Source organism: Macadamia integrifolia, chromosome 2, assembly GCF_013358625.1.
Source record: "Macadamia integrifolia cultivar HAES 741 chromosome 2, SCU_Mint_v3, whole genome shotgun sequence".
NCBI classification, from domain to species: Eukaryota; Viridiplantae; Streptophyta; class Magnoliopsida; order Proteales; family Proteaceae; genus Macadamia; species Macadamia integrifolia.
Window position 1 is genome coordinate 34,898,417 of NC_056558.1, and position 22,068 is coordinate 34,920,484.

Sequence of the window (22,068 nt, forward strand, 5' to 3'; positions counted from 1 at the left end):
TTTGGCTCTTACAACAGGGAAGGGTTGTGCTGATTAGGAATCGAAGGGGGTTTAAGAAAGGGCTAGGGGGGCTGCTGCAGGAGAGAGTACAGATAATGAGGAGAAGATGGGAAGGAAAAGAGAATGAAGGAGAGGATCCTTCAGCTCTGATACCAAGTTGATGGAGAATCAGTAGGGTAGGGAAGAATCCCTGAGATGACCTTAGAGTTGCAAGGGAGGGAGAGAGGATTCATGCAAGAGAAAGGGGGGGGGGGGGGAGAAGAGAATCGCACACACAAGCACAAAGCCCGCAGGCTCTCAAACCACAACTCACTATTCCATTCTATTCAATCTGTCTTTTCAATCGGTGGTTACAAGTATTTAAAGAAAATAAAAATCCTACTTAGAATCTAAAATGGAAACAAGTGCTAGAAGGAAAACAAGCTCAAAAAGGAAACTCATACAGTCCTATGTATCCTACTACTTTGGGAATAAAAGACTTAAAATGAAAGATTGCATAATATTTCCCTTAGCAAACTACTAAAATCCAACTAAGACCAAAACTCAAATATGGATCCGGTTCATCTCCTTCTGGGTATCCAGATGGGTGTAGATCGGTCCACGGTTGTACACTTGCATCATTTATTCTACCTTCCTAAAGGAACAGTCGATTCAGACTAGAGGGCTTTTGGAGGCCAGGTGTGTCTGCAGCAATTTTTCTCCCATTCGAGTTCTTGAAACCCTATTTTCTCCAATCTGTGGTATCTATGATTGTGATTGGTTTCATACCTACTAGGTGGGTTGAAGCCAAATTTGGACGGTAGTTTGGGGATCTTATTGGTCATGTTCATACAAAATTTCAGGTCCATCTGAACTACAGGAATTTCAGCCCTGATTTTCAGATCCTGCCTGGGATTAGGTCCTTTGTGATCTAGCCTTACACCAAGGTAGAGTTGCTGCAGTTATAGACTCTGATTAAGAGTCTTTGTTTTCTTTTTCTGTATATATCTAAAGCACTCACCGAGATATCCAGATGGAATTTGTACGAGTGAATAAGAAATTGGATTTGCATGAACTGGTGACAAACCGGCCAAGGTTCCTCTCCTCTTCTATTTCTGGATGCTCCTCCTCATCTCTAGGTTAGTCTCTCCCTTAATCCTCTCTTCTATTCTTCTTCATTGCACTTGTTTTTTTTTCTCTTTGCCTTCCTGTTATATCTCTTTGCTACTGCTGTTTCTGTTCTAGGCAGCAGTTGCAGCCCCAAAGCTTGAATTCGAAACTTTTCAGATCTAAAAATTTGTGGCTTGATTCACACCCAGAAATCAATCCTAATTAGTCAGTTTGGGATCAAATGAACCTCTTTGTTGCGAGATTCAATTCGAAGTGATCAGATCTGGTCCTGCTTTCCATCAAATACAAATTTATTAACATAAAGTTAAATCCTTGGTTGATCTTTTGAGTGGTATTCAGTTGGATTCTTGAGGGATGGGATATGGATTCAAATTGGATTTCTTTTGAGTGAGTCTTATCAACTGAAATCCATAGAGTTTTGCCACTGGTTTTATGTATCAAGAGGTTGAAGAAGAAGAAAAGTTCTTATTTACAAATAGGATCAGGATTTGTGTTAATTACACAATACCCCTGCTTTTTAGACAGTTGTTTTTGTTTACCCCCTATTCTTATGAAAATTCAAACAAGTTCCTCCTGTTAGATTTTTTTTATCATTGTATCCCAGATTCTATTTATCTTTATTTAAAGGGTCCTGGACTTCAATATATTTACAGAGTTTCAATAAATTTAAAGAATTCCACCACCTTATATATGCCTTCTAATCAGTTGCGGGTCAATCCTGGGTTTTGAACCCTTATATTTGGTTTTACTCATTCTTGCGGACCCACAGCAATCCAAATTTAAGGGTTCAGAACCCAGGATTGCCTCACCTGATTAGAAGGCATTATCTAGGTTGTAGGTGCCAAACATAACTATAGATCAACAGATTACCAGTAGTCAACGGACAATATCCAAAAGCACATGAAACTGTCTTGTGGGTTATGCAAATGATTTACAGGAAATACCTTAGTAATGGGTGTACGAGAAGCTTTTGCTTCAAAGTCCACGTCTGGAAAGCGTGCAACCTCAACTGCATTGTCAAATAATATATATGTCGGAAGTTGGCCCATGCCCATGCCCACTGCAAGCATAAATGTTTACTATGGATCAGAAAGAGAATAAGATTAAAAACATGTTATGGTAATGCACAAAATTAGTGAAACATTATATATAGAGATACCCAAGTGTGTTCATATGAGAAGTACGACATTCAGGAGATTACGAGTAACTTGCCTCCCAAAGATATTCCAAATTTTTCTGCTGCATTTGGGAAGAGCCCAAGATCCACTATACCAAAACAGAAATTCTTGTTTGAGTATCTGCCAGAAAGGACAAATATGAAAGCTGAATCAACAATGAAGGATAAATAACTCTGACAAAGCAAGAAACACAGTTTTGAGTTAGTACAACATGCACATTTTACTTCCCTTCTGGGAAAAGAGTGTACATATTTCTGGCATTTAAAGATCAACATTTAGAACAATGGTATTGAAACTGGATGACTGTTCAATGTGAGAAACTTGGAGTGCTTCCCCAGCACTGCATCAAAACTCAGCATATATTTCTATACTCCCCCTTGTGGATAGAAACTGATGGATTAAAATTTGTAATTGCAGCCTCCTACCAAGTCTCCCTAAATTTTACTTGAAAATCAAGAAAGGGCCAAACTAATGGCCTTCTTGTGCTAGGGCTACTACCATCAATTGACCTATGATGCAGTAAGGGGTAAGAAACTTACGTAATAGAGAGTTCGGGAAGCAACCGACTTGAACGTATGCAAGTAGGAGTACACAAAGCTCGAAATTCAACCTGCCAACAGTTGAGATCATTATTGAGGAACTGTTAATATGAGGCCTCAGTGTCTTCATATTACCAAATTTCATTCAAAAAATTAACAAATACTGCTACACATCAGCGTACAAATCAAGATCCCAAATAGCACTACATTTGATAAACAAACACTAGAGTTGCAACCAATGACCAACATGCAAGGTTGTGGAGGAAACCATAAATAATATTTTATGTTCATTGTGATGTGGCATCTGACAGTATGGTTCAATTATTAGGGCCTGTTTGGGCGGCATTAGCAATGCTCAAGATGGTGACATTTTCATAGCATGGTCAAAGATTAGCTATGGAGATTGAGGTTCTATCTTTGGAAGGTCAATCTTTTACCAATACTTGGGGCTCGTGAAATCAAATAAAAATTAAGCCAAAGACACAGAAAGATATTTCAGCACCCGTTAATAATTTTTTTAACAAGGAAAAATGGGTAAGAAAAGAAAAAAAGATTGCCTTAGAAAAAAAAAATAGGATTATGAAGTTGAAGAAATTTCCAGCATGTAGTAACACCGGACATCCAAAGATTCTAATATTGAATGGAATTTGGTTTTTCCAATCTAAGAAAATTCCATAAAGGCAAAGAGATTAAAGGAGCTTAGTAGGGAGGACGAAAAAGGGCTGGCAATCAGGGCTTCAAGGTCTAGAATTGGACACTCAGGTTTAAGGGAAAAGAACTCCGATCGACTAGCCTACAGAAAATATGATTTCTCTGGAGTCAACTAGCAGGTTTAGAGGCACTCATTAAATATTCTAAAAAGATTGGATTAAAGGGGGCTTTGTGGACTTATTAAAATTATGAAAATAATATTTATGAAAAATATTCTAAAAAGATTGGATTAAAGGTGTCGCCATGTTTTATCAAGGGAAGACTCTTAAAGCGAGATGAAGAATCGATAGAAATTTAGACAAAAGAAGAAACATTTCCTGTCATCACACTAGACCTTCACAAGAATCACACATTTTATGGTTGAAGAGAACCACTCACACATGGCTGAAATTTCAGATTTCATCCAGTCATTACGTTTCAACTTAATAGTACATTATCCATACATTCCTACTCTCCCAGTGAAACTATGACTCTTAAAAATAGAGAACCTTTTTTGCACATCGGTATCCTGCAAGATTATGTTTATGAGGGTGATTCCAGGAAAGCGTTAAAGCAACAAAAAAAAGTGTCACAAAGAAAATGAGCGGTAGGAGCCAATGGCATAAGAAAACAACAATGCCATCCCAATGGTCACCAACAGACTCATAAAAGATCCCTCAAAACCACAAAAGCATAGACCCAAGAAACAGCCCAAAGATCACAATCCACCAAAAAAGAACTTGCTTCTAAAGATTCTCTTAATTATCTTCTAGACAATCCATCAAAGAGCAGAAGGGAGAAGACTCCAGAAAATTCTGCCCCTTCTACTAAAAGAACCTGACAGTGAGGTGGGCAGTATCAACAAGCAAAGAGGACAAGGGTGCAACTATAAATCCCAAATATTAACAAAAGGAGCTGGTTACCAGCTCCTCTTCATAACAACATGGACATAATCAGGCCAAGAGTGTAGTCCCACTCAAGGGAAACAAAAGCTGAGCCCTCAGGGGTGTTCACAGTTTCACCAGTAAGCTCATCCAGTTGGAACTCTTCTCATCCAAATTACTACCCAGCATTGCCTCTACCAGCATGCCTTCCTTACTCAATGAACCAAAACACAATTATCAATTCCAAAGATTCCCACTACAAAAGCTACTGCTTTGCATTATTGGTGCCAATAACTAACTCGAAGCTCCAGTATCTGGTTACACACATGTCCAGGACTCTCTTCTACGACACCCCCTGGTACTGTTTCATCCATAGCTCCCTAAAGTCACATAGAATGCATTATGCATTGACATCTTTGATTCTTTAGATAGAGAAGGGGAGAACTGAATAAGATCCCAAATGCCGCTGCAGCAAAAAAATGGTCAAGTTCAGACTCTCAAAGTAAAAGCCTAAGGCAAAGGAATGGGACTAGTGCAAGTTCAACATACACTACTAAAAATAAAATAGCGACAACTCATAACCAAGTTTGGGCATAAACAGACAACCGAAAACTAGATTCAAGATTAACCCCAGACAAAAAGAATAAAACCAAAAGGAAGAAAAATTCCCTCACTGCACAGACCCAACCATATGATAACTTAACCACCCTTTCTATTTTTTATGCCCCATGACCCAATATGCATCCCGTCCCATGCTCTAAGACAACGCTTGAATGACCCCACATGAAACTCAACCATGTATGGAGGATTTGCTTGATTGGAACTAGTGCTGAGTTTTTCTGCTCTGCATCATAAAATCATGGTTTAAGATCTCGGCGAGATCTCGCTAATATCTCTCTTTTTTAAAAGGCGAGATGAGATGTATGGTGAGTTATAATCGTCCAAAAACTCGACCGAGATCTCAAGATCTTGCCTATATCTTTCCTCTCTCTCTGCTTTTTTGAAGAAAAAACACTAAGAAGCAAGGATTTTGATGCTTTTGCTTGAGTATCATCATTCCTCACTCATTGAAGCTTAAAGAGTAGAAAACATCACCTCCTCATCCACATTTGGAGTTACTTTAATTTTCAATGTATGTGAATGTGACTTATCAGTAGTCAATGTTAATTGTTAAACAATTAAGTAATTATCTATGATTCCTTTAAATTCTTACCACTATGTTGTGTCATGTGTTGATTGTGGAATGTGGATTGTGGAATAGAACATACTGGCCTAAGGTCTGAAGAGTAGGAAATTACTTACATAAGGTACGAAGTCAAAGTACCATTCAAGGTTTGATTTATAAAAAACTGATGTTTCCACTATGTTTAGAAGAGCCTACAATAGGGTAAATACCAAGTTTCAGGAGCTACAAAGACCATATGGCTACTGAGACCAATCACCGAGTCGACTAAGAAAAAATACATGATCTCGCCAGATATCTCTTTTCAGCGAGATGGGGGGCGAGAGAGAGATCTTAAATCTTGCATAAAATTGTCCTTGAAATCATATGCTCAGAGTGAATAAAAATATTACTATGTAATAAAGGATAATTTTAGTAACAAATATATTCTCACACTGAAGGTTCCACCTCTCCCTTGAAAGGGAAATCAAGTTTTCCTGAAGTAAAGATAGACACAAGATTTGAAATCAACTCTTCCAATGGTTTGCTAATGGTGAATTAGGACCCTTGTGAATGTGATGGTCACCATTGCACGAAACAATTGTTAGCAAACCTGATTAAGTTGGTAACAATTTCCACCAGCCTAGCATATTCAATTAATAAGTTTGTAGAAATTACCAGCCAGAATCTTGATCTGCTTCCTTCGGTCAACAAAGTTTCCAACTGTAATGGTGTCAACTGGACTGAATTACCTAAATAAGTCAATTAAAAATGAAAATTTTGATTTGAGATTAATATAGAATACAGATCATCTAATATTATAACTATTTAATGCCCAGCATTTCAACACAATAAATTAGAAAAAAAGTGGGAGTTCGAATCCACTGACAATCAAAGGCATATATAGCAATGTGTCATCATATCAACAAAGTTAAACAAAATTTGAAGATCTAGCCTTGAGTAGAATTTCATATGATCTAACTAAAGGTGGATAACTATGCAACTTCATGGTTTACATTCCTCGTGTTAGTTGAATTCTAACTGTCATTCAACTTGAAGTTTTTTTTTTGGGTGGGGGGGGGGGTGGGATAAATGACAACTTTTCATTGATTGAAAAGAATCTCAAAGAAGTTCAAGGGATTCAAATACATAGAAACAACATCAATAACAGAGACAGCCAATCTAGGCACAGCTCACAAAGGAATAGAATCCCCAAAACAGATTCAAGGTTTAATCTCATTTGCATCCTGATTGCCACCTAAATTCAATCTCTACTCAAGATGCAAGCTACTGGATTGGTCTAATTAGGTAACTATAGTGGCAACTGCCAAGGAACATCCTTTGAGCCTATCATCCATCTTATCACGTTTTCTGAATCACCTTCCACAATTGCATGTTGCCACCCCTCATTCAACAAGGCATTCTCGTTTTCAGAGCTAAAAGATCTACTCTAGCAGGATCACCTTTCCCAATAGACCCTGAGAACCCCTCCCAAGCCACATTTCCATCCCACAATCTGATTATTCTCCCATTACCCAGGGGGAAGGATTACCAAGGTAACACCCATCCATGTTTGCTTAGCCATGCCTACAGGAGGTGGTTTCCATATAGATATCCTCCTCAATTTCCTGCTCCTCATGAACAGAATAAGATATCAATCTCTGCAGTTTTTTAAATTTGATATGTTTTCTTCCTTTTTTGGCAAAAAAGAGATTCTCATTCACACAAATCAGAAGGAAGTGTATAGAAGTCTGATGCATATTTGACTATCGACAACAATTCCAATTATATATAAAAGATTTCATGTCCAAAGTTAACCACCATTATGCTGCCCAAATTTTACCTACTTAACCCTTCAAATTCCTTGGTTGCACTGGCCAAGTCCAATAGATAACAACCAATGTCTGCACAGATTCTGAAAGTGGCCCTCCTACCTCCAGAACATTTGATTCCTTTCTTTCCAGAGCACCGTGATATTTGCACAGGGGATCAAACTCATGAACTATATCTTTTGAAGAATTGATACTAGGTCATTAACTTCAGATGGTGCTCTTTATTGTGTTTTACCGAGGGGTTTTATTAAAATGTTCTCATTTACTCATTTACAGATAGGCAATCGCATGAATGAATCATGGAAGTTCTCTTCAGCAACAAAAGGAAAAAAAAAAACACATAATACCTCTGATTTTTTTTCCCCCTTTTAGGTTCATTGATCTAACTACATGCTATTTCTTTACATTTACATACAAAAGGTACAGAGATCAAGAGCTTTTAGCACATAAAGTCACTATAACTCTGCAGCTGTTATGAACGGATCGAATACCACCAATTATTCCCGCAATCAGATATCCATGGATGCCCTGAAAACCCTTGAAAAGTTCAAAATCCTACTAAATTGCAAAGAGGTCACATTTCATATTCTCATTGAAAATACATTTATTCTTTTCATATACCCTTATGATATTGCAAAAGGCAGGTTTTAAGTATCGGTAGGTATCTGCCACATCGTATCATATCTTCAGATTACCGATACAATACTTATTAAAAAAAATGTACCAAACAGCCATACTATATCATTCAATACGGCTCAATTCTTACCTTAAAACCTGCAGAAAAACAGAACCGTGGTAGAAAAGAAAACTGAGACTCTTACACCTGTACAGTCCAACTTTTTTGCCTCAATTTGAATTGGAGATTCATTCCTACATAAAGAACAATTCTAACCCAGCAAATTGCATCTTGTTTCGATCATTAAACATATACAAATGATTGAAGTAACTTGTGCAAGTGAGGTAGGATCGAAAACTTAACTTTTTCTACTCAAATCTTGCATTTTAACTCTCTTTAATAGATCTGTGGGAAATATTTTATTTTCTCGTGAAAAAATGAGTGATAAGGAGTTGGAAAAATTATACCTGAGTCACAGAGATAGAATCTATGGCCATGTATCATTGCAGTATGTTTTCTTATTTTTCTGTTTTAATTTTAATTTTTTAACTTTTAATTTTTTTTCATTTTTTGCCTACTTTCGGAAAACAAAGAATGGAAAATTTGAAAAACTTACAGATACATTATTGCAGATGGATCCGATGTCATTTGAACATGCAATGTATTTCTTATGGACTTTGATTGCTGCATTTTTTTATTTTTCTATGCTTACATTTTTTTTTTTTAGAAAATAATAATATGAAAAAAGGAAAATTATGGATACTGTGAAGCAACTGGGCCCAATGTTGTTCGAAAATTACATGTAATATATGAAATAGATTATAGATGCATTGTTTCATGTTTTTCTGATTTATTTTTATTTTTTGTTTTTATTATTTAATTTTCCTGTATTACACGTATATTCAGTACAAATGTGCACAACATCATCTTAGTCGACTGCGCAAGTCATGTAGGTTCAAAAACTTAACTTTTTAAGCTCAAATCTTCTATTTTAACTCTCTTTAATAGATCTGTGGGAAATTTTTTATTTTCTCGTGAAAAATGAGTGATCTATGAGTTGGAAAAATTATACCTGAGTCACAAAGATAAGATGACCATGTATCATTGCAGTAATGTTTTTTTATTTTTGTCTACTTCTGGGAAACAAAAAATGGAAAATTTGAAAAACTTAGAGATACATTATTGCAGATGGATCCAATGTCATTTGAACATCTAATGTATTTCTTACGGACTTTGACTGCAGTTTTTTTTTTTTTTAATTCTTAAATTCTATTTTTTTATTTTTAGTTTTGAATAAAAATATGAAAAAAGGAAAAGTATGGATACATTGAAGCAAATGGGGTCCAACGTTGTTCGAAAATTGCATGTAATATATGAAATAGATTATAGATGCATTGTTTCAAGTTCTTCTGATTTCTTGTATTTTTTTTTCCTGTATTGCACGTATATTCGGTCTGTGCACAACATCATCTTAGTCGCACCTTTACCTGTGACCACTTCCAACTCTTAGTTGAACCATCCTGCTGCTCTCTATGGTATTGGACTATTAGTATATGTAAAAAATCTCATCCATTATACATAATCAACTGAATACAATTATCGCATCGTACTTTGTTCTCCATTTTATACATTATATATTTTACATATTGCTTATTTCTTGTGTATTTTGCATTTAACCTTTGCAGTTCCATGTGTTTCTTTAGCACAACTTGCGTATCTTTGATACGATATCATATATCTCCCAAAATCACCCTTCATCACCCTTCCAATATGATACCCTGATCAGATACTTAAATCTTTGGCAAAATGAAGAAACAACCATAAAGTCATTACAGGAGTACAAAAATTTTGAGAATACCCAAGATTGTTTCTTTCACTATAACTATAATACATATCTCATGCCAAAATTTTCCAACTAATTTTTCGAATGAGTATTTGAGCATACGGAAAAATTGTTTCTTCCACGTTGATTATAGTTTTAGACATTAATACATTTCTCATGCTAAAATTTTCAATGTTGATTCTTTCAAGAAGTTGGTGGTGTCTCATATGGCTTCATCGATTGAGCATTTGATGAGAAAACCTAAAAGCAGTCACAGTAAACAAAAACTAAATACAAACAGGAATACCTAAAATCTTTCCATACCTAATCCATCATAAGCTGGTTGCTGACTTGAAACAAACAGGACTGGAAAAAAAAACCATCAACAAGAAGAAAGAAATTGGATCAGGTCTATCGAAATATTGTTGCCATGAGATTTTAACACAAATTGTATCAGTATTTCAGTACGAAACTCATTTAGGAATTAAATTTAAAATTGTTCATCACAGTCAATCATTCAATCTCAAAACATGCTGGAAGCTGAAGAACTATCAAAACAAGACTTGGTAAAATATAAGATATTAACAAGGTCTCAACCAATCTCACTGATGTAGTTCAAGCCTACGATTGGGCTCTAAAACAGATTTCATAGGGGCCAAGGACAACTATCAATCTTCCTTCTTCGTTGGAGATTTGGGAAGATATTTAGTCAGCAAGGAGATATTGATTGAACAATTTAAGGTGATTTATTTCCAGAATTAAAGTAGGAGATCACAGTTATTTATAGAGATAATCTGTCCTATTGAGCAGCTTATTTCCAGCATTGTCATTAGCTATCGGCCAACCTGTCCAGCCTGTTATTCTCCAGAACTGTGCTGATCAATTGGGAAGATTATTTCCCAGATTTCATGGGGCCCATGCCAGCTGAATTGAAGGCCAATATTGTTGTGCTTGGAAGTTCTCTTTTCAAGGCAAAGCAAGTTGTCAAGCTGATCTAATTTGCAGGAAGAATATTCCAGATTTCAAGTGGGCCCCATGGCCAATATGTGGACAAGAATATGGAAGATTTGATAGCTTTAATTAGTGCTACTTCTTAGGGAAGTTTTATTATTTGCATGGGGGATTATATTAGCCAAAATAGTTTATATTTTATAGGCAGCTTTATAAAATTAGTAGTTTTTTATTCATAGGACTTTCCATTTCAGTTGCCTACACTAGATATATTGGATATGCTTGTAATTAGTTTCTAAATAGGATAAAAGGGACTTTCTTTCCACACAAGAAAGAGGCCCCAATTGATGTAATCGATTGCTATTTAAAGAGAGGACAAAGGCCCAGAAGGACGATGAAGCAATGAAAAAAGAGAGCTTTGGCTTGATGCTGTGAGATGCAATGAAGCGATGAGAGGCCGCAAGTCTAAGAGAGACTACCTTTATTCCCCATTCCCTATCCCTCCTTTTACCTTTTCTCTATTTTTTCTATTGTGTTCTCAGTTTATATGTAATTTGGAGGTGCTGATTAATAAATTTATTGTCGTGCATTGAAAGAATTTTGATCCTACTGTAGAGTTGGTTCTATTTGAACTAGCTTCTACATTACTCACTCAGAAGTCAGAAGTAAATGCTACTAGACCAGTAGTGCAATCTATATTGCATTGACATGGACACAAGGTATTGGATTCTACAAACCCTAAAAGGGCTACTAATATTGTGGGAAGACGACCGGCACGGTTGGGTAAATTATATGAGCTCAGGTGCTGAGGCTTTCTCGTTTGGGTCTGATCGAGGATTTGACGATTATCATTACTTCAAAGGTAGAGATGGGATAATTATCTGAGGACCCATCCCAGATCATTTCCAAGTGATAGAGGGAGCTAACAACTTATTGAAAAAAGAAGAAGAAGAAGAAGAAGAAGAAGAAGAAGAAGAAGAAGAAGAAGAGAAGAATGGGTTGGTTTGCAACAGTTGACAAAGGGGCAAGGAATAAAAATGTTACACAAATTGTACATGTGAAGAGGCAGAGGGTAATAGGATCAATTAATTCATGAGTTCCAAGTGGCCAACAATAGAAAGTACAACTTATTTGATCTGTTCCAAGTGCCAAGTGGATGATTAGAGGTGAAAGATGCCTCACTGGCCAAGCATCCCACGTTGGATAGTAGGTGAGGTGCTCCGAAAGATACTCCTGTTTACAGTAAGAATTTGGAAAGAAAGAATTACTAGAATTTGAGTAAAAGAGGAGGCATTAAGAATATACAAAGACGTCCACTCTCTAATTCTTCAGTGGGATTTGATGCTGAGAGTGCTGAATGATATCCCTTAGGAGGCTTATGGAGATTATACAATGTTTTGCCAGCCAGGTACTTATTTATCTTCCCTTTTTGGAAAGGTCAAAGTGTGTTATGACAAAAACAGGAGGGGCAAGACACTCATCATAGAAAGGGGGAATTTCCCAAGGATATACAATGGAGAGGTCTATCAACTATCCAAAATTATGAACAGAACACAAGATGTTACCATAATCTGCACATGTACATTCTTGCGTTAGCACAGAAAACCAAAGTTCGACTGTTTTGTAAGTTATGCAGGATGGTTTGTGAGCTTGGCCCTTCACATTTATGGTAGCAAGCGACACATAGTTTTTAAGGCGGTAAGGCGACAGAGGCATTTGAGGGTCTTTCAGAGCGCCTTAGCGATAAGGCGGGCATAAAGCGTCGCCTTATCAACTAAAGCATTCCTGTGTAATTTTTTTATAAAACCAATCTATTTGGCTCAAATCCTAGTTGAACCCTATTACTCATATGTTAAATAAATATTAAAGATTCATATGCATACCAATGAAAACAAATCAATAAAGTGAATAAACTAAGTTCATCTTTATCAATCATCAATCATCAATCATTAATCATCATAACATATTAACATATAATATAAATACATAATTATGAAACAAAATTATAAATATAAAGAAAAGAAGACATAAAAAATACAAGTATTTATTATACTTACCTCTATGGTGCCAAAATAAGTGCCTAAGTCCTAAGGTCATCCACTATATTTCTACTCCCGTCAAAGAAGAATGAAGCTCACTGCTGCCAGAGCAAAATGGTGGCCTGGATCAATGGTTCTTCCTTGTTCCTTGATTCCTTCTCAAAGCCTTTTCTTAAAACCCTTGACAAAATCCAAACCTTGTTTGTGAATCGTGTTTTTGTTTTGTTTGTTTTGGTTATTTTTGATGGAGTAAAGCTGATCCCATACATCTCAAGTGTTAACAAAACCATACACCTACCAATAAAAAATCTATATTTGGAATCTTCATCAAGTAATTTTAAAATGTGTTTTAAAAAAAAAAAACCCCATAAGGCGCCACTTCACATAAGGCGGAGCACTGCCTTACCATCTCTAGACCGCATCAGCGCCAAGGCGCTGCTAAGGCGTCGCCTTACCAACGCCTTAAAAACTATTAAGCGACATTCTCTACTGTTATCACAAGCCCCTGTGTAAGTCCATCATTATGGAAGAAAGTGGCATTCTCCATGGTTGTCATAAGCCCTTGTGTAAGCCCATCCTTGTGGCAGCAAGAGACAACTTCAAGGTCACCATAAGCCTTGTGTAAGACCACCACACCTTATGGCTTGAAGTGTTCTACACTTCATTAAGTCTATTTGTGGCATGATGATGGTGAAGCTCAACTGATCATGACCAAGCTTCCATTAGTAAGACCAATCCAGTGATCGTATGCAATAACATTGGGTCAAGAGCTTCAAATGGACACTCTTCAAGACTTCATCAAATGGACGACTCTTCATTAAGTCTTAGAACTGTATTTGCACCTCTTTTTGTATTCCTACGCATATATAAGGTGATTCTTAGTCTAAGGCACTAGTGACTCACCCCTACCCCAAAAGGACCTAAACTCACGATCGACCAAAATTTTGCAGTTTCAGTAAGGACCGAGACGCAACCATGGTCAAAACCAAATGTAACTTGTTTCGATGATATTTTCTACATTTGGTAGTCTCGGTCAGTTTTGACTAAAAATACCAATTTTGACCAGCCCATAACATGTTGAATTTTGCCCCAAAAAAGCACCTGGTTTCAACGAAGTTTTGGAAATTTCGACCTAAATTTCAATTTTGGCCATGGTCGAAACCTAGTCAAAACCCAAGATTTAGAACCTTGCCTAAACTGAACTTGTTGGTATATCTTAACTTGGACCTTTCTGGGAAAATAACCTTGGGTATGAAATGTTTTTAAACTGGAGATTTTGACTTAGAAATACTTGAAAAATGGTTAAAATAAGTTGTTAAAAAACGTACTGATTTCCATTTGCCATCCCAAAATTGGGCTGCCAGCTTGAGTGGCAGTCCAACCGGTTCCTCAAGTCGGAGCAACCAGAGAAGGCCTTGAGCTGGCAGCTTGAGTGCCCATCCGACCGGTCGGAGCAGCCCAAGCCTTGGTCCCTAATGGTCTAAGTGCCAGTCCAACTGGTTCTACCAGCCCATGGGACCAGAGGCCATTCAAGCCTTACCGGCCTTTGCTCAAGCACTGGCCTGTTGCCAACTTGTGTGCTGGCCAGCTGGTGACAAGCTGGTTGGGTGCAATGGCTAAAAATAGAGCTGCTTCCCAACGGCTATTGGATACTGGCCGATGTGCTGACCAGACTGGCACATCGACCGGCAGGGAAAATTTCTGCCCATTATGCCTGGTCTTTGGGCCATATTTTGAAATTCAAATCGACTCTATTCAAGGACTATTTGGGAGCCAATTGATCCATCAATGAGCCTCCAATTGCATATCTTTTGTGAGTCATTTTTGCCAAGTCTTTTAGAATCACTAGAGCTTCTATCTTGTATACCTACCTATTAGAGGTTTTCTTGTTAGAGCTTCATTTTGATTATTTGGCTATTGAAGAGTTATTCATCATCTCACTTGTAGAGGTTGTAAGAGTTCTTAGTGTCAAGTCTAGAAAACAATTAGGTTTGAGTGTCAGCCAAAACATTTGGTTTAGTGTTGAACCCGGAAAAATATTGTGAGATGATTGAGTAATCATTCTAGTGAAAAATCCAAGAGGGTCCTCTTGGTAGTGGATGTAAGCAAGGTTTCCAAAGCACTCTAAATTCCTTGTGTCATTCATTGTCTTTCCACCCCCTCTCAATTACTTTTGCACACCCTTGTTTTTACAACCTCCTATGGGTTCATCATCACAAGTGTTTGGGTTGATTATGCTTTTAATTGGCAAGTTATTTTGTCTCCCAATTCACCCCTTTTTGGGTTGCCCAATCCATAGCACCTTCTCCTTATGGTGAAGTCAAGAGTCTCAAATGCATTATAAGGTACACTTTTCAGGCTCATCCACCATGATTGAATTTGCAAGGCACAGCTCTGCTTATTGTGCACGTTACAAGGCAAGCTAAAATAAATGAGTGATTGATTGTGTAGCTTCTTCATAGAGGCAACATCAATTCCGGATCTCCATTCTTGCATAGCTAAAAAATCATATGCGTTTGACTATTCTGGACAATTTTGCTACATGACCATTGTCAAATTTTATGTTCCATTGATGCATTTTCCGCATAGGTATGGGCATAGTCATATGCGTATTGACTATTCTGTACAATTTTGCTAAATTGTCAAATTTATTGTACCATTAACCAGGAGGAAAATTGAAAGATACCTAAGAATCCCACGAAGTAACAGAAAGCTAAGCGGTAGTCCATGATCAAAGCAACTCCGAGAAGTAAACCCTGAAAAAACAACACTTGTTAGAAGAAAAGGATATGAAATGTTGTATTGAAGAGTAACAAATGGTGAGGACATGTGTAAAAAGGTAAAGAATAGATTTTGACATAAAGCTCGTGTTTACCAATGCTGTCTAACTTGTAGGATCCATTTTCATATAATGGAACTAGAACATTTAAGGGGGGGGGGGGGGGGGAGGAAGAAGAAGAAGAAGCTCTAAAGCAACGATTGCAAATCCCAAAGAAAACCTCCAGAAACAGAAGACCAAGTGGCAATACCTTTGCATAAAACAGAGTATCAGCAAAGAAAGCTTCCCAACTCTCCTCTTTGACCATCTGTTGGAAAACCCAAAAAGAAGCTTATGAAGAACAATATAATGCTTCTCCCTCTTTTATCCTACAGTGCAACTGAATAAAGAATTTTTTTTTTTTTTTCTTTTACAAATCGGAAAAATCTACCATGAAGGGAACTAGATCAAACTCTAATATGTTATCAGGATTCCATCAATCAAACTCTGTTGGATGTCTAAACCATGTAAGGGGAACTTTGACTTTTCCTGTCAAATTGAAATAAAACTGAATCTTTATTCAGGTGAATCTAAAGAAAAAAGCACATTCATTAAACCAAGTGAAATTTTCAATATATTGAGGCAATGGAACAAATGTTCAACTCACAGGCCAGAAAAGGAGTTAATAAGAGTGATGTTTATCCAAGCCTCTCTCCTCTACCAAAAATGATTGTATTGCAAAGCTATAACCAGGAGTCTTATGACTATTATCAACTGGTCGCTTACCCTCTCAACTTATTGCTACATACCCACACCAGCATACATGTTGGATAAAACAACATAAACCTCATCATTCCAATAATCTAGTGCCTCTAGAGGCCAGAGGAGTCATTGCACCTCATTGACATCCTCTCCGCTTCATTAGCCTCGAGTGATTCTGCCCATCCAGGTAGATCCACTATGCACCCATAATGTTCCAGCACAGGAAAAATGCCTAAAGTTCTCTTCATCATGTCAGACCAACCCTTTCTGGTGTAGGAAAAGGACTTCTGAAATTTATCTGTCCAGGACAGGACTCAATGAGCAATAGTGAAAAAATACAGGAAAGATACCCCTTTTTTCCCTGAAGGGGATCAGAATATAGTAAAAAAAGGGAAAAGCAAAGCAAACAATAGATCTCAGAATCACTTCAAACCTCAGCCAGTGTTCTTAAGGAAGAGGGAAAATGTATATGTATAGAGAATGAAGTGGCTGAGGTTCTGAGGGATTAGTTGGGTTATGATGGTCAGAAACGCTATTAAATTGCTAATGTGACAGGACTAATCCACAACATAAAATTAAGAGGGAAAAAAAAAAAAAAGTGGCCCATAAGTGGCCCACAAGCAAAAGGGATGCTGCCCATGACTTGGACAGCAGCTGTTAAGCCCTATGCAGCATCATTCGTAGCCTCTACCATCTCTCCATGCATACACAACTTGGGACACCAACAGATGTCACATGATTAGTACCGTTCCCTGATTCCCTGATTCAGTGGAAGCATTCAAGCACATTGTTTGAAAACCAAGCATGCATAAAACTCCATAATTGTTGTTTGAGAAAAGACACATATTATTGTACCATCCCTGAAAGATCTTGGGTATAAGGTGCATTTGACCACGTTTTCGATACATGTTGATAAGAAGATTCAACGAAGGAATATTTGACTTCCTATCGCCTTATCTTGAAAAAAACACATTTAATTAATTGAAGAGTAAGTCAATGAACTTCCTCAGGCAGAAATGACACTAAACATGGGCATATCATCAAACAGTAACACATATTTCCCTAACACAAAAGAACATATCTATGCTCTAACGTGGTGGGGGAGCTATGGCCTCCACTTGTCCTTCAGTAATACCTCCAATTGTGGCTTTTACTTGAAAACTTCTCGTGCATTCTCAAATTCTCTGACCTTGCAGTACATGCTAATGAGATCACTTTTGCAAGACTATCATGGCAAAGGTGTACAGAAACTGAATGAAGTTTTTGACCAATGTAAGATATGTGAGCTGAGTAAACATGAACATAGCCGTAAGATGTTTGAATTGTGTTAAAATCCATAAATGCACCAACTCACAACATGGCAATGTAAACATAAACCACGACGTAAAGGACGTCTAGACTCACACAGCATCTAATAATGCTTTTCCAATAGAATACATCTTAGTATAATTCTAACATGTGAAATTGGATAATTTTAACATAGACTTGCTTCAGCTGCAGTTAAAGCATGTTGAAACATTTCTAAAATCACTTTGACCCGATCAATTCTGGAATCCATATACGTGGTGTGTGCAGGGGATTGAGCATTGATTTGAGCTTCAAGCTGTAGTAATAAGATCGTCGTGGAGTTGATGTGTAATAGCAAGGACTTTGATTGTTTTTGTTCTAGAGGCCTAGTTAAGAGAGATTGAATCGATTGCATATGATAAGAGAGATCCAAAACTACCAAAGAAAATCAAAAGCAAAAGACCGATGGCCCCTGATCCTTCAGGCAAATAAACAGTTTGTCTATGTCCACTTGTACCATACCTTAACGAGAGTATAAACTGAAATCGCCAATGTTGCTTGAATTTCCTACAAAAGTAAATATTTCCATAGAACACAAAATTAGGGCCAACAACAACAACAACAAGAACAACAACAAGATGAATAAATTTATACGAACAGATTGAAATTAAAGAAAAAGGTGAGAAATAATTCAATCTCTTCTAATTGATCAAAATATTGAACAAACATTTTTAAGTATTAAGAAATAAAATTGATGCGGAAAATATTATCTTGATCAAGGAAAAGATTTGAAGATTTAATAAAGTCGAAGGTAGAGATTGATTACCCAACGAAGGAGACGAGAGAGAGTTTCAGTCGAAAGGACTTGAGACGCGGAGCTGCGAACAACAAAATAGGAGAAGAACAGGAGAAAGTGAGAAAGGTAGAATGGCTCTGAGACGATCATGTTCAGCCATGGAAGCGGCTTCTTCTCCATGACCTCCAGGCTCAAACGGCTCTAATGTCTAAAGTCTAAACACTCCGCTTAGCAAATAGCGACTTAACTGGAAAGAGCACAGTAGAGACATGGATCTAGTTTCGCTGTTTCGGACGATTCCGACACGTGGCAGATGAGTTGGTATGCCGAAAGGCATGCGCGTACGACTTAAATCAGCTCTTTTCCATGTGGCATCAGGCATCTGGTAATGGCCGGGTGTAATCGGTCGGTTCCGTTTTGATTCGGGTTGGATGAATCCGAAATCAAATCAATAAAGAAATTCCATTTAGATTTGGTTTTCCTATCAATTTGTAATCGGGTTGCCTTTGTTTCGGTCTGGTTAGGATTCGGTTTATTATACAAATATGTACAAATTATGCAAAAATCTAGTTTTTTGATGGTATATAATCAGGTTGCCTTTGTTTTGGTTTGGTTAGGATTCGGTTTATAGTACAAATATATACAAATTATGCAAAAATCTGGTTTCTTATGAGTTTCGGGATGATTTCGATTTCTTATCAATTTGGTTTTGATTTAGATTTTGCACCGGTTTCAGTTTGATATTAGGTTCATTCGGTTCCAGTGCAGTTCGATTCAGTTTTGGTGCTGTTACACCCCAGCCCAAATCTGGCCCAAGTAAGACTTTGGTTTGGTCAATGTCAATGGTTCAAGTTTGGGGTTTCAAACAGTTGGTTTCACCTGGTTATAGTCATTTTTGTTCGATTTTTTTCATATATTGGTTTGATCTTCGGTCTAAAAATGAGAACGACAATAGATTGCTAGCAAGTCGCATGGCCTTGCTCCAGCATGGGGGCCAATGAGAGTACGACCTTGGGCATAAACGAAAGTAGGTTTTTTTTTTTTTTTTTTTTTCATAGGTGCAGGATCATCATTTTGCCCCTTCCCTTGTACCTGACAACTTGATAAAGATCTTTTTCTTAATAGAAATCACTACAAATTATCGATTTGGCCAGTTTCAATCATTTATCAGTTTTTGGATTAGTTTTTATTTTTCATACATAAATGAGGGGGGGTGGGGGGAGGCTTCTTTGTAGCATGGTCCTTACATCCAAACACATAGATGCATGAAATTACCGCCCACCTCTATAAATAAAAAATTCCATTCATGTTAATGACCTTATGCACACTTACTAGCCCCCATGGTAGTGCATAGAGCATGCAACCAGGCAATAATCTCTTGCCCATTAAAAAAATATATGAACCACCATGGGAGGGTACACTAGTCTCTATCTCTCTATCTCTCCTCCTCTCACCTAAAATGACCTCACTACCTTCCTATTAGGGGTGTCAATCAGTCGGTCTGGATCGGTTTCGATCTAGGTTGAGTCGGTTTTGGTGTGGGAAAGTTGAAACCGAAACCGAACTAATAAGGAAATTCTGGTTTCGGTTTGGTTTCGGTTTGTCTTCGATTTCTTAAATCGATTTGTAACCGGGTTGGTTTTGATTTTTGGTCTAGTTTGGATTCAACTTTCCATACAAATGTATACAAAACTATGCAAATTTTGATTTTTTTAATGAATTTTGGAGTGTTTCGATTTCTTATCGGTTTGGTTTCAGTTTCGGTTTGGGTTTTGAGCCAGTTTCGGTTTGGTTTCGGGTTCATCCGGTTTCCGGTGTGGTTCGATTTGGTTTTGGAGTTGCAATACTCCAAACCGAACGGAACCAAGAAGGCTTCGGTTCAGTTCGGTTCGTGTTGTTATCGGTTCAGTCTGGCCAGTTTTACCGGTTCGGTTTAGGAATTGACACCCCTACTTCCTATATGCGGTTATTAAAATAATAATTAAAAAAAAAAACTCATATATAAGAAACAATTTGTCACACCTCAGTTGTGTTCTCCTATAAGGTTTTTTTTTTTTTTTTTTTTGATAAAGCAAACAAAGTAGTATTAAACAAGCGCATGTACATTCCTTAAGTCTATATCATCCTCCCTGTTCCCTGAAGTAATATTACAGGCCAGCCCCCATATAAATTCCATAGTAGAGTTATTGTCTTTCCATTTATATACAAATTTGATGAATTGAGATAAGTCTTGTATCTTATAGAAGGTAACAAAATGTAAAAGTGGCCAAGCACCCTCGGTCGATTGAGGAATAAAGTGAAGTAATTTCTTGTTGGAAATCCACACTTTATGTACATTCCGTTGTTTTGAACTTGTTTTTTTCAGACCTTGTAGAATTCCTTCAGCTTCCACTGCTTCTTATTGAGTAGTATTAGTAGAATTGGACTCCAATACTCTAAACTTACCTTGTGAGAGGATCCCAAAAGCCCATCCTGAAGCTGACTGCAAAATATTAGAAGTACCAGCACAAACTAAATTTGGATACCATTTGTATTGAGCTGAGCAAAAGCATTTAGTTTTTCATGATAAAAATTAAGATCATTGATCCATTGATGAATATTTTTTAAGACGGTGAGAGGGCTGGGTGGAACATTGGATAACAAAACATCATTCCTGTGTTTCCAAATGAAATAGATGATAAGTGCAAAAATATTAAAAAAACCAGTTGCAATCAGATATAGATAATGTTTTATGAAAGAAAAAAATATTTTACCACCTGTAACATGGAGAATGTGTTGGGGTTCTGCAATCGGAGACCCAATGGTCCTACGATCAATTTTTAGATTTTGTTCTAGTCGAGTTGCTTTTATCTCTTAGTGATTATTTCCGATTTTTCAATGATTTAAAAGAAAATCAAAAAATCGATAAGAAATTTTATCCAGCCAATTTTATTTTTATGATTCGATATAGTTAGTATTTTAGGTTCAACCTCCATTTTGACACCCCTAATCCATCCAAAAATTAAATTTTCACATTTAAAATTTTGTTTTGCTAACCACACAGATAGAATTAACCACACTCCTCGTTAAAATAAAAAAAAAAAAAAAAAAAAAAAAAAAAACCAAAACAAAAAACAAAAAACAAAACAAAATTCCCTACCCCTATTCTATGGATTCAATTCCTCTCCAAAATGGGGGGAAGTCCAATTGCTGGGAGCACCTAGGCATGCATCTCAGTATCTGAGTATGTACCCCATGGGGCTCCCAGCCATCAGATTCACCCTGGGCTCTCTCCCGTACGGGAGAAAATTTGTTTCCTTATTCTATGGGTTCTATGTCAAAAGATTCCGTATAACATTTTTGTATTGGAAATATAAGGCAATCCTCTTGCTGGCAAATCAGACAAATTACAGTCACAAATGAATTTATTTTTATTTCCTTTTAGGAAACAATGTTGTCTTTGGTTCATAAGCATTTGGGTAATAATTTGAAATTAAGGTATTTGATATGCTTTTTGAACCATATTTATAGAAGTTGAAATAATCTTTATCTTAAATAGTGAAATAGCTGAAACAAGGGCAATGACTCGGCGAAACCTATGAGGAGAGAAAGCCTTTCACCACCATGATAGGGATTTAGGGGCATTTTATGTAAGCATACAAG

The 22,068-nt window shown here is 37.0% G+C and overlaps 1 protein-coding gene across 2 annotated transcripts in view; it reads right to left on the reverse strand.

The window, feature by feature from the left end:
* LOC122069591 (thioredoxin-related transmembrane protein 2) overlaps positions 1 to 18,665 on the reverse strand; it is a 23,878-nt gene extending 5,213 nt beyond the window's left edge. For both annotated transcript variants that reach the window (XM_042633651.1, XM_042633643.1), the window contains exons 1-9: positions 18,457 to 18,665; positions 18,153 to 18,197; positions 15,853 to 15,909; positions 15,510 to 15,579; positions 10,158 to 10,199; positions 6,242 to 6,315; positions 2,828 to 2,898; positions 2,323 to 2,408; positions 2,055 to 2,170 (exon numbers count right to left, since the gene is read on the reverse strand). In XM_042633651.1, coding sequence (XP_042489585.1) covers positions 2,055 to 2,170; positions 2,323 to 2,408; positions 2,828 to 2,898; positions 6,242 to 6,315; positions 10,158 to 10,199; positions 15,510 to 15,579; positions 15,853 to 15,909; positions 18,153 to 18,197; positions 18,457 to 18,606 — 711 coding nt within the window. In that variant the 5' untranslated portion in view covers positions 18,607 to 18,665. The remainder of the gene's footprint in view (positions 1 to 2,054; positions 2,171 to 2,322; positions 2,409 to 2,827; positions 2,899 to 6,241; positions 6,316 to 10,157; positions 10,200 to 15,509; positions 15,580 to 15,852; positions 15,910 to 18,152; positions 18,198 to 18,456) is intronic.
* Positions 18,666 to 22,068: the final 3,403 nt, after the last annotated feature.